This window comes from Pelophylax lessonae (assembly GCF_965119305.1).
Source record: "Pelophylax lessonae genome assembly, chromosome: 3".
Classification (NCBI taxonomy): Eukaryota; Metazoa; Chordata; class Amphibia; order Anura; family Ranidae; genus Pelophylax; species Pelophylax lessonae.
Genome location: NC_138770.1, coordinates 619440329 through 619453605, shown reverse-complemented (window position 1 = coordinate 619453605; position 13277 = coordinate 619440329). Strand labels below are relative to the sequence as shown.

Below are 13277 nucleotides of genomic sequence, written 5' to 3'. Positions count from 1 at the left end.
CACTCCTTCGCTGCTCAGCTGTTTCTCACAGGAAGTGACGAGGGTATGGTTTCTCCACGGGGTATGGTTTTCTAACGTTACACCGGGTTCGGAATGGATGGATCTCTTGCTCCCGTATTACATCCTCACACGGATATTTACATTACTATTATTTACATTATTATTACTATACTGCATTGTGCCATCTTCCTACTTTTTTGTCATACCGTTGTATGCCTGTGAAGTTTTGAATACTTCCTGATATTTCTGATAATTCTGATTGTTTGACTATTTTTGCACCATTCATTTGTTACTCTTATTATATGGCTGTGTACATGCATTGGAACCTGTTGAATATTCCAAATTTCTGTTTTATTTGTTTCATATATATATTCTCTTATGTTAAACTCAATAAAAATGTATTGAATGAAAAAATAAACTTAAAATGTATACTAAATGATGTAGCGCTGTTTTTGTAAATAAATGTTCTCTTTCATTCGTCATCGATGGACTCAGCTCCATATCTTCTTTGACTCCTGGGTTATGCTGCTCTCCATAGGAGTGAGACACTAGACAGAAAAAAATTGACTACGCCCATAGGGCAGTCCTAGGGGGTATACTCCCACTTCCTGCTATAGGACTTCAGTTTTTTTCTGCCTAGTCAGGAGTAAGGACCTAGTTCCTTCCTGGGATCTCTGGTCCTGGCATTTTTTAAACCAAATTTTTTTCTTTTATTTACTGAACTACAATCAAGTCTGTTCCAGTGCAACTACAATCAGCTGCTGGATTGGGCGATGCACTGGATATCCTAGATCCTTACGGTCCTCCCCAGTCCTGCCAGTGAGCGTGACCTGACCGCAGCTCCGTGCTAAGTCAGCCGTGACATAGCCCCACTGGACTGGGGCTGGCCGACAAGTTAAATGTCTCGCGAGGACGCATAGCCCTGGTTATGACCTGTGTAGCAGCGTACCTCCTGGCTTGCAGCACCCCCATTCCAAGGTGGTGCGGTTATCTGCCCGGAGTGGTGCCCGATCGGTTCCAAGGTGTGGTGAGTAGTGTCCCCCCTCTCCTCTGGTGAATTCTCCGGGTGGACGTGGGCTCCTCCCCAGGTTGGTGGGCCCCCATGTGTCCTTCCTTCCCAAATGGTGCCCCCCCTAATGGTGTCCCCCTGCACACAAACACCCTCACCACACCCCCTTTAGCCCACCCCCATCTCTTCTCCCCCCCCCCCCCCCGGGGGTGGCCAGACTATTTACATGTTTGGGGGGTTAAGTGTTGATGGGGCTGGAGGAGGGAGGGAGCTTGCTGCCGGCTGCTCAGTTAGCGATTTTCTGGGAACTTTGTCCTGGTGGTGGTCCCTACCGGGGCCCCCTTGCTGGCTCATGTACCTGAGGGTCCATTGGGCCGTTTTGCTGGAAATGGCTGCTATTGATCTCGGTGTCCATGTTTGTGTAGCTCGGCGGCCATGTTTTGGCAGTTCCCCATTGAAATCAATGCGGCGGCCATTTTTTTTTGTAGCCTGGAGAGCGGTGATTCGGCGATGGGCCTCTAGTGGCAGTGCCTGACCTTCCTCTCTGATCGCCGCACGGCAGGCAGTTTGGCGGTCTGTGTCCCTTCTGAGTCCTTGGTGAGTTCCTGCGGGTGTAAAGCTCCCTCTTTCTGCTATGCGCTTTTGGTGCGCTGGAACCCGTGGGGGATTTTTTACAGCAATTTTCCCCCCAGATTTTGCTGGCGGTCTCCAGGCTAACCATGGAGTCCCTGGACCTGGAGCACGTGCCACCACCTGACCCACTCTTAGAAGCTGGGTCTCAGTCCGCCCTGGCGGCCATGATGGCGGTCCTGCAGTCACTGGTGTCAAAAGTTGATATGGCTTTTGAACATAGGCCTAGCAAAAAGTGTCCCCCGCCTTCACCTGCATAATCTGTCTCCTCAGATTCTGACTCGCGTCACCCTATTGGGTTTGCGTCCACGCACCCTGAGTGCTCTGATAGTGAGGATAAACCCTCTTCCGCTACAGCCGCGGATGAAAAGGCGCTTGTGGAGGCACTGATTGTATCAGTGAGGGAAACGTTAAAGTTGGAGGACTCCGCTAATGCTGCGTCGGCCGCACTGGTGCAATTTAGTAGCCTCAGACCATCCAAGGCGACTATGGTATTACCCTTTCCCGCCTATTTCAACGATATTGTTGCAAGTCAGTGGGGTTCCCCAAAACGCATGGTCGGGATACTTAAGCGCTTCGCTGGGAGGTATCCTTTTGAAGTGTTCCTATTAAAGAAACTGACAGTTCTGCCGGTGGTGGATTCTCAGGTTTCCAGGTTAAATAAAGCCATGCTGCTGCTGGTGGAGGAGGACTCTCCATCCTTTAAAGACTCGGTGGAAAGAGAGCAGAGTCTCTAGTTCGATGCCTTTTTACCATGGCCGGTTTAATTTTGAGGCCGGTGTTTGCCATAACCTTGGTCTCCCAGACCTTAACAGAATGGGCAAAGCTTCTGTGCCAGGATTTGGAAGGGGGTCAGCATTCTCCTGAGCTGATGGAGCTGGCGGATCAGGTGGTACAGGGGTTACAGTATATCTGTGATGCCTCTCTGGATGCGGCCCCTTTAGCCTGCAGAGTGTCTGTCGACAGCTGTGACTCTTCGCCGTATGATTTTGCTGAAATGCTTGCCTGTGGACCAGGCTTCCAAAAGGGTTCTGACTGATCTCCCCTTTGTAGGAGACCACCTGTTCGGAGCTTCTATGGAAGAGATCACTATAGGTCTTATGGAAGGTAAGAGTACCCTGCTTCCACAGGTCAACAAGAGCAAAGAGCCTTGTCGCAAGTGTGGTCCTTTCTTCTCGGCTCACAAACGGGCCTTTCATCCAGCGGGATCGCAGGACAAGGGATCAAAATTTGCCTGTAACTTCACAGAAGGTTCTAAGAGACCCTGGTCTGGCAAGTCAAAAGCGGGTTCCGCTGGTCTTGCAGACAAGTCCACCTCTGCCTGAAGGGGCGCCCTCACTGGTACTTGGGGTGGGGGGACATCTTTGCTTCTTTCCAAACCCATTAAAAAGTCTTTTATTCAAGACAAATGGGTCCACGAGTTGATTCAGTCCGGTTACAAGATCGAGTCTCGGTCATTGCCTCCTGCAAGGTTCTTCCCTTCCAACTCGTTTGTCCCCAGATCGTCTGCAAGGCCTTCTCGGGGCGGTACAGGATCTGCTATCGCAAGGTGTCATTGTACCAGTTCCAGAGTCAGAATGTTTTCAATGTTTTATTCAAACCTATTTACTGTCCCTAGGAAGGAGGGTCCATCCAATCTTGGATCTCAAGGCCCTGAACCACTTTGTGTGGGTTCAGAATTTTCGGATGGAGTCCATTTGCACAGTAGTGGCATCCCTTTATTAAATTGCGTTGTGTTCCCTGGATGTAGATTGGGCTATTCGGGTGTACCTGGCAGCTACGGAGTCTTTTAGGAAGTCTGACTCCCTATTTGTGCTTACGGATGGGCCTGAAAAGAAAATAACTATTTGCCTCTTCTGCAACCATTTCTCGATTCATCAAACGGACGGTGACTTCGATTAAGGGTCAGGTTCCTACTTTTCCTACGCGAGCACTCAGTTCTTCTTGGGTCTTCCGTCATCAGGCGTCCTTAACGCAGGTATGCAAGGCGGCTACTTGGTCGTCAGTGTACACTTTCACAGAATTTTTTATAAAGTGGATGTGTTGGCCTCTGCGAATGCCTCTTTTAGCCGCAAGGTTTTTGCATGCTGCTGCTTAGAGGGCTTGTTCCCTCTTTGGGAGTGTAATGTTTTTTTAATGTGGGCTCCAGTTGTTTTTGGTTGAGCTCATGTTACCTAGTTGGCTACAACTTTAGCCTTGGGAATTTTTTCCTTCTGTTCCCACCCCTCATGTTTGAAACTGCTTTGGGACATCCCAATGGTCAAGAAGATCAGGAGCTGTGTCCCTCAATGAACAAAAGAGAAAATGGGATTTTTGTCTTGCTGTAAAAATTCATTTCTCTGATGTTCATTGATGGGCGCAGCACCCGCCCCTCTATGGAGTTGTATTACATCTGACACTGCTTGTAACAAAACTGAGTACCTATAGCAGAGAGGGGAAGTATACCTCCTGGGACTGCCCATAGGCATAGTCAAGTTATTTTTCTGCCTAGTGTCCTATTCCTGTAGGGGGCAGTATAACCAATGGTCAAGAAGATGAGGCGCTGTGTCTGTCCATGAACATCAGAGAAATGGATTTTACAGTATGTCAAAAATCCCATTTTTGTTGCTTTGCAGACTGAAATGTAGGCACAGTTTTTGTTTTTATCCAGCTGTATTTACTCAGTGCAACTTATAATATCCAAGTGAAAGATGTAACACCAACATGTCAGAAAAAAAAATAATTAAAAAACAAAATCCCTGAGTTAGAAAAAGGATCACCCCTGCTCCTAAAAATGACTTGTAAACTCAATCAGGTGTAGCTAATCACCTTCTCTATGGCACACAAAGCCCCTTAAATATCAACGGTGATCCGCTGTGGTCATTTTGATTTGCTCAGCATGAAAAGAGCTTTCCTGGAGCAATTCAGTCCCTGGTAGTGCAGCTGAAACAAACGATCAACTATGGGTGGCAAAGCACTGTCAAAAGATCTCCGGTATAAAGTTGTGGACAGGCACAAGTCAGGAGATGGATACAAAAAAAATGTCAAAGGCTATCAATGCCTAGAAGCACAGTGAAGCCTATTTATTAAGAAGTGGAAGGTATTTGGTACAAAACAGACCCTCTCGGAATCAGAATGTCACTCCAAACTGGATGAAAGAGCCAGGAGGAAACTGGTCTGAGAGGCTACGAAGAGGCCTACAGTAACACTGAAGCAGTTGCAGGAATTTATGACAGAGTGGTGATTGTGTGCATGTGACAACAATATCACAAATTCTCCACAAATGTGGCTTATATTGGAGGGTTACAAGAAATAAGCCACTAAAGAAAGGCCACATGCAGTCATGACTGAGCTTTGCCAAAGCACACCTTGAAGATTCTGAGGCCACATGTAACAAGGTGTTCTGGTCAGATGAGACTAAAATTGAATTATTTGTCTTCAACACCAAACGATATGTCTGGTGGAAATCCAGTACAGCTCACCATCCTAATACATTTCTACAGTAAAGCATGGAGGTGGTAATGTTATGGGGGTGTTTCTCTGCAGCAGGGATTTGAGCATTTTTGGTTGGGGCAAAATACAATCAAATTCTTGAGGAAAATCTGCTGCCCTCTGCCAGAAAGTTTACCTTCCAACATGACAATGACCTAAAGCACAAATGCAAAAATGACCACACAGTGGTTGAAGGAGAAAAATGTGAATGGCCTTACATGGCCTAGTCAGAGGCCAGACTTAATCATCATTAAAAATCTGTGGAACAACTTGAAGACTGCAGTCCATAAACTGTCACCTTCAAATTTAACTGAACTTGATCAGTTTTGCAAAGAAGAGTGGGCAATTATTGCAAAGTCTAGATGTGCAACGTTAGTAAAGACATATCCCAACAGACTAAAGGCTGTTCAACAAAATAGTGACACAAGGGGGTGATCCTTTTTTCCAACTCAGTAATTTTGTTTTTCAGTTATTTTAATTTTTTTTCTGACATGTTGGTGTTTTAAGTTGCACTTAGTAAATACAGCTGAATAAAACAAAAACCGTGTCTGCCTTCATTTCAGGCTGCAAAGCAACAAAATGTGATTATTTTAAAGGGGTGTGATTCTTTTCTATGTTGGGTGGGGGGAAGGTAGTTGGAATTGGCCCTACCTTTTATGTGAATCGTACCAACAGTGTATCCAAAACCATGAATCAAAACGTGCAGTTAAAAGTGCCAGTGCAAATATGTGCAGATAAATAAAATCGTGCAGATATAAATTGTATAGTGTATGGCTGGATAAAAACAATTTCCAAAGTGTTGGTGAATTTATTTAATGTGGTAAACAAGTGTATAAAATCAATATTTAAGAAACATAAAAAGACAAACTGCAGACCGGAAGTGACGTTCGACGTATGGTACCGCCCAACGTCACTTCCGGTCTGCCGTGTGTGGAACGCGGAAGTTCACCGGCGCTGCGAACACGTTCTGAGTTGATCAGCTACAGCCGAACTGTGAGTCACTACTGCTCCCTTGTGTAATGTACATATTACATACTACGCTATGAGGTCTTTTTGTTTGAATACCCAGATGGGACCTTCTTGTCCGTTAGGATTATTGGTGCTAGATCTGGGGAATCTTCTTTTGTTTTACCCTGTGCAGCCAGGAGTGATACCTTTGCTGTGGTTTTTTGGGACTTCAAGCACTCAGTTTTTCACTATCACGATTGAGATACTTTTTAAATATATAATATTTATTCACCATTCATTCGTTTTGCGTTTTTATGTTTCTTAAATATTGATTTTATACACTTGTTTACCACATTAAATAAATTCACCAACACTTTGGAAATTGTTTTTATCCAGCCATAGACTATACAATTTATATCTGCACGATTTTATTTATCTGCACATATTTGCACTGGCACTTTTAACTGCACGTTTTGATTCATGGTTTTGGATACACTGTTGGTACGATTCACATAAAAGGTAGCGCCAATTCCAACTACCTTCCCCCCACCCAACATTTGTGACCCCTAATTCTTAGGGGTTGGTTGGAGGCTGCAACCTATTCTTTCCTAAATTAATCTCTGAGAATTCATCCATAGCGCTGGTCTTTTGTTTTATTTGTACATTGATTCTTTTCTATATACCCACTGTATCTGTTTTTTATAAGGAACAGTTCTTCTTATAAGTACCTTAAAACCCAACATGTAAAGACTTAAAGCCAAACTCCAGCATCCATTTATATTTCTCAAATAGACCCCCACCCTCCTCTCTATTTAATATTTAACAAAAAAAAAATTCAACCAGCACTTACCCGCATCACACATTCTCCTTTGTGGCCCTATACCAGCTTTCTTCCAGGTCCTAGCTGAGCTTCACGGTCTGAGTCTGGGGTGTCTAGGACCTGGGCGTGTCATCAGTCTACCCTAGACTCCAAATTCTATACAGAGCAATGCCACGTCATTACATGGTGCTAATCCATGCAGTATTCAACTGAAGGAGAAAGAGAACGCGTGGTGTCAATCAGATTACAACTGTCATGGCTTTCTAGTACAGGTTTGAAAAAGAGAAAACCTCTGATTGGTCGACATGAAGTAGTATCTCAATTGTTCCTTTCCTCCTTTATCCACAATAAACTGCTTATTGCAATTCCCTTAACTGTTCCCAAGACCTTATCATGTGATTTACCATAAACAGATCTTTAAAGTGACTGTAATGCCTTACTGCCCTGCTGGGTCTGCAAACGGGCTTGTTCAAAGAACATATGTACAGAAGAAGCCAATGAACCATTTGTATACATGGCACAAAGCTGTGCTTATGCTGCCTCCCTCATCAAACTCTTACCTCCAAGAGGGAGATCAACGATCACTCCATGAGACTGCTGACTACCGCAGACAAAGACTCTTAAATCTGCACATTGCACTTCTGACTTGTAATAACAATTCTTTCTAGCAAAATGTACCTACTGTTGGAAGCAACTGGGGAGGCCATTGTGCTCCTAATGAAGAGATCATGTTCTCGCTGGCATTTTAACATCTCTGTCACTTCGACGAGAGAATTCTGTTTTTTTTTTTTATTCTTTTAAACCGCAGTTACGGCAGAGAATAAATATAGAATCAATGTCTGTACATGTAGACATTGGCTGTGTTGAGCAAAACTCTTGTTATTAAGTATGGCTGGCAGTTTCTCCTTAAGAGACTTATGATTTAGTGAGCGTGTCATTTTCAATAGCCCCATTCCACTGGAGGACAGTCTCATGAGCTCAGATTTGAGAAGCCGTGATGGATCCGTGATGGTGATGCAATTACGGGACTTGCCAGGCGCGTACCTGACCTGTTAGATAAATGGAAGCACTACGTACACACGCACAACCCCCACCTCCGCTTCGAGCCAAGGTTGCATTCATTCCAAAGAAGTGTCCAGACATCAGTCTTCTTTGGGGATCCAATTTCATTTTCTTATTGGGGGCTTTCAAGAATGGTGAAAGCTTCCTAAAATTTTACTATAAGTGGAACTACAATTTTACACCCTAAATTGTAGAAAAATAAAAAAAATAAAGTTTCTCACTTTCATGCAATGATATAAACTTTAAAGATCTTTCTTCTTTGCCCATGCAGGGAAAACCTACCAACAGAACTACTTTATTGCCCCCTCCTCATATCTATGCTGTCTTTGCCCCGACCCCTTACTTTGGCTACTGAAATCCAGGGAAAGCCACCTTGTTTAAGCAAGATATTGTTGAAATCATGTAGCTGGTCTACTCTATAACTACTAACCTGTCTCCAATCCAGCAAGATGTGAAGCAAAGTTATATGAGCCAGCCCCACACATGCATGGTACACTCTCCATTCAGTCCTGCTGAGTATGAACTCTCCATGTAGAGTGCATCTGGCTTAGAAGATTTTGCCAAACTGCTCTGTGGCATCATGGTTATATCTTGCTGGATCAGAGACAGGTGAATATAAGACTTTCTGGGGGTAGGTGAACTTTACTGTAATAATACAATACGTGGTAATATGCATAACCTGTGGTCACTTGACATTTCCAGTCCGGCAGCAGGCATATGCAGCAGACACCTAGAAGTGCCTCCATATACTTTCATCTACCCTTCAGAGCCCTTCTGAAGCCTTAAAACGTAGGGTCTTCATTCATACCAGTCCTAACCGCTTTCAGTGGTCGAACTCGGGCCTGCCCTCTCTTGCGCCTTTAGTATTTCTCAGTGAAGCCATCCATCATCATTCAAGACCAGAGTACAGAAAGTTGTTTTTCTAAAACCAAGTACTCTGGATGTTGGACATGACTTCTGCAGGGCAAGTGACCGCATGTAATCATTCTAGAGTTTTAAGAGAACGCACGTTTACTTTAATTTAAAAAAAACATATACCTTGTTTCTGAGTTTAGTTTTGTAATATGTATGTGTGGGTATAGCCCTCTTTCCCATTATACATATGACCATTGCATGCAGTTTCTCAATCTGATGGTTTACAAATGTCTGTGTGGTAACGTTAAAGTATTTTAGATTTCCCTCTTAAGGCTGCTGTCCGTTGCACTATACTATACTGACTGGCATTCAGGCTAGGTCAGTGATGGTGAACCTTGGCGCCCCAGATGTTTTGGAACTACATTTCCCATGATGCTCCATTACACTGCTGAGTGCATGAGCATCATGGGAAATGTAGTTTCAAAACATGGGGGGGCGCAAAGGTTCCCCTGGGCTAGGTGATTCCAGTTGCCGGGTACAGATCATGCATGCCACATAATAACATTGAGTGAGCAAGTCCAGAAGTAAAATAAAGAAAACGAGGTGCTCAAATTCTTGTTTTGCAACACTAAAATCCTTGGGGCGCTCTTTGCATGACTTGAGTATGTTCTTACCGTATTTGCATGGATTTCCTTTGGGTGCTGTAATCTGTATCCATGCTGGTATGCTTTTTCATGAATGAATGTGGCAGCGGTGTGCATGAGTATGAAGAGGAGACAGGTATAACCTTGCTGGAGGAAGCAAGTATTACCTGGGAGTTGGCTCCCCTCAGACCATCTGACCTTTGCCTGCTAGTAGCTGTCCAGGTTTCATTAGTACTTGAGCGTCTTACATTGAGCATGTACATTGCCTTTCTACACAACAGCAAAGGACAGACAAAGCCGATTTACCAGGTGCACCACCTCACTTTCTGCTATTGGCTCCAGAACTGCTGGCAGCATGCCTACTGATGGTGCTCGTGCATTTTGGAAGCCTCTTTGGCTTCATGCTTAAATCATGCTTCCTTCTGAGAAGTCTGTCTTCTGTATTATAAAATTTAAAGAGACCACATCAGCTCTTATATTCTAATACTTTGTGTAGATTGGAAGCGCCCTGTTAAGTTTCCCCCCTTCCCTCCACATCCAACACTTGTTAGAATGTTATGTATTTGAGAGGATATTGTTCAAAATGGTCCATTCCTACTTTGGATCCAGTTGTGTCTTGTGCTAACAGACGATGCCGGTGGAGAGATGCAGCAGTCTTTCAGGTCACCCACTGTTAATTTGTAGGAAGCTCTTTCCAAGGCTCTGTTCTCACTGGTGGGTGCTACTCTATACCTTATCCTGGCTGTGACTTAAATTTATTAAACCATGTCTGACTTGTTTAAAATTCTAAGAAGATCTAGCCCTTGTTGAAGTCGAACACTTGCTTAGGGACATGTATAGAATATGGCTGTAGCAATAACTTTTAGCTGTGAAAATTTGCTGGAAACCTCCCATCTCGTTTTTCACACGTGCCTCATCTTCGTGCATATGAATAGGGCACTTTGGCTAAAGTGCCAGAATGCAAAACCTTTGCACTAAAAAAGAGTTTGATTTACATTGCCTTCGAGAGACAGCATCTCTGATAACCAACTCTTGTTAACATAAGGAAAGAATGCTGCCAGTGGCAAGAGCACCGGTCTTCCTCAATCCAATAAAGCCTAAGGAGCAGATTGTTAAAGGGTAACTCCACTTTCGTGGGGAATAAAAATAGCAAATAAAGAAAAAACAATATAATGTATACAATTGCCACACAAAACATATTGTAATTGAATGTTATTAAAAATGACCTTTCCTTTTCAATCGGCAGCTGTTGTATTTTCTGAAATTGCAATTCAATATGGCTACCTGGAGCTGTTCTGTACACAGAATCTGTACTGACCACACCCCAGAAACATAATTTCCTGCTTGTGTGATTGGCTCACCAATTTTCCCAGGAGTCCGCTTTAGCTACAAGTCAGATTTCTGTCATCCCCTGCAATGAAAATGTCATTTTTGGTGAGATACACCTACACGTCTAAAGGGTCGCAGGCCCAGCAGATTTCCTTATTAGTGCTCTGCAGCTGCACAGCTGATAGATAATTATGAAACCACTCCCATTTGACCCACTTAGCACAGGGGCACAGAAGAACAAACAATGATTTCTTCAGAAGAACAAAAGGTAGGAATCTGCAACAGTTTGTTAAAATCCTTGTAATATACAGAGATCACCCAGAGGGGAATGTTTTTTTCCTCAACAAAAGTGGAGTTGCGCTTTTAAGCTTCCACCCTTTTTTGACTGTCAAGAAGCATCCCCTTTGTTTGTTCACTCCAATGTTTTGACTCAAAATCGACCCACAAAGTATGGTATTCCAATTTTGCCATATTTCCAGGCAAGCCTTCCTCTGCATGAAGGTGCATCCCTGTTTTCCAGAGTGGAGCTTGTCTGTTAATCCTTAGCCAACTTTCCCCTCTCTCTTTTTCCCACTTTCAACCTATCAACCCAAAGTGTCTTCACAGACTTGCAGGTATTCATCAATCCCTCTTGTTGTTCTTGATCAAGATGTAATTGCCCAGTAGCAGAATTGTTCTACGAGTTTTACTTGAATCTGTTTCCTGTTTCAAATCAAAAGGGCTTCATCTTAGATCTCAAAGCTCTGAATTTTTACATTGGAGTCCAGAAGTTCTAAATGCCATCCATTACATCCGTTCCTGCCTCCCTCCACTGGGGATACTTCCTTGGCTCTTTGAACATCAAAGGAGCCAAGGTGTGCCCACCTTTCCAGCACATCAGCGATATCTACTTTTTGCAGGACCACCATTTTGTGGGCCTGCCTTTCAGCCTCTCCTCCATACTTCGGCTCCTAATCAAGGTGCTGGCTCCAGTTCTAGCCCTGTTTTCCAATTGATTCCCAGTTATGTGATACTTAACCTCCTGTTGAAAGAACAGTTAATGAGGGCTCTGTTAGACAATGCATCTCTAACTGTCAAGATGTTGCACAGGTTTAGTTGGATCCTGATTCATTGGATCAGACTGATCACTTGGAGTTTCTGGGTCTGATCTTGGAAATGTCTCAGGTTAGTGTCATCCTTCCCTAGGTGAAACTTTAAATTCTCCAGTCCAAGGTCCAAACTTTTCAGTCTAGAAGCCAACTGATTCTTAAATTCTGCATGAGTGTTGGAGTCGATGATGGCCTCCTTTTTGAGGTAGTCAGTTTTGCCCAATTTCACTCCAGAAATTGGAAACGCAACATTCGTGTCTTGGGACAAGCCAATCATGTCTCTCGACTAGCCAATTCGGTTGACCATGATGACCAGGCTTTCCCTGGCTTGGTGACTTGGGAATGGGAATGCTTCCTGGGCATGTTGTCAGTATGGGGGACATGGTTATTTGAGGAATATTGTCTCTTCCCTATAAACATCCTGGAGCTTCAGGCTATTTGGCTCTCCATTCAGTGTTTTACCACCCTGTTGTAGACTCTGAATTCAGACTGACAACGCCAAATTGCCAGTATGTACCAACCATCAGGAAGGAACCAGAAGTCCCACAGAGATAAAGCAGATCCTACCCTGAGCAGAACTTCACATACCAGCCAGTTCAGCTGTGTACATTTCATGAGTGGGCAGTTAGCATGCAGATTTCCTCAGTTAGCAGCGCATGGACCCAAGAGGACCCTGCATCTCAAAAGGGGCACACAGGATGTAGACCTCCAAATTCAACAGCAAACTGTTCGTTTGTATGCAGGTACAGAGTTCCCTTGGCGGAAGCAGTGGATGCTCTTGTGGAATCATTACTCCTTGATCTATACTTTTCCACTCCTGAAACGACTTCCTCGTCTGCTCTGTAGCTAGGAGATGGAGGCATTCAGGTGACCCTCTTTTGATGTAGCCCCGGCAGTATATCAACCTGGTAAGACTTGGGGCAGACGCTTTGTTGGAACTACCAGATCTTTTTGTCCAATGGATTGTTTTGCTGTCAGGATCAACAGGCATTTTCTTTAAATTTCTCAGACCGCTATAACAAAACCCTTTCAATTGTATATTTAAAAGAGCAAATTGAAGAAATTCATAATTAAGGGTTTACATACTCTTAGCAAGGTGCTAATGCTGTCATTTGACTTTTGTGGTAAGTGTGACTCTGTATTTTTTTCTTTCAAGTTTGTTGAGGCATTCCTGCCAAGAGCTACAGCATTAATTACATATATATTTTCCCCTTGTATTTTGCAGGAATCCCTGTGGATCCACGGAAAGTACTCATCGTAGCAGGCCATCACAACTGGATTGTTGCTGCCTACGCTCATTTTGTGGTTTGCTACAGGTATGAATTATTCATCCATCTGGGTCTTCTTTGTGTATTTAATATTTTTCCTAAGGTCCTGATTGTTTTTGTCCCAGAATGAATTTTGCACTGGTCCACACAAGC

General features: G+C 43.9%; 1 protein-coding gene across 1 annotated transcript in view; it reads left to right on the top strand.

The window, feature by feature from the left end:
* Positions 1-13277, top strand: part of KCTD3 (potassium channel tetramerization domain containing 3) — a 133136-nt gene that overhangs the window by 51216 nt on the left and 68643 nt on the right. Inside the window, exon 8 of the mRNA XM_082249836.1 lies at positions 13082-13172. Within this exon, the coding sequence (XP_082105962.1) occupies positions 13082-13172 (91 nt within the window). The remainder of the gene's footprint in view (positions 1-13081; positions 13173-13277) is intronic.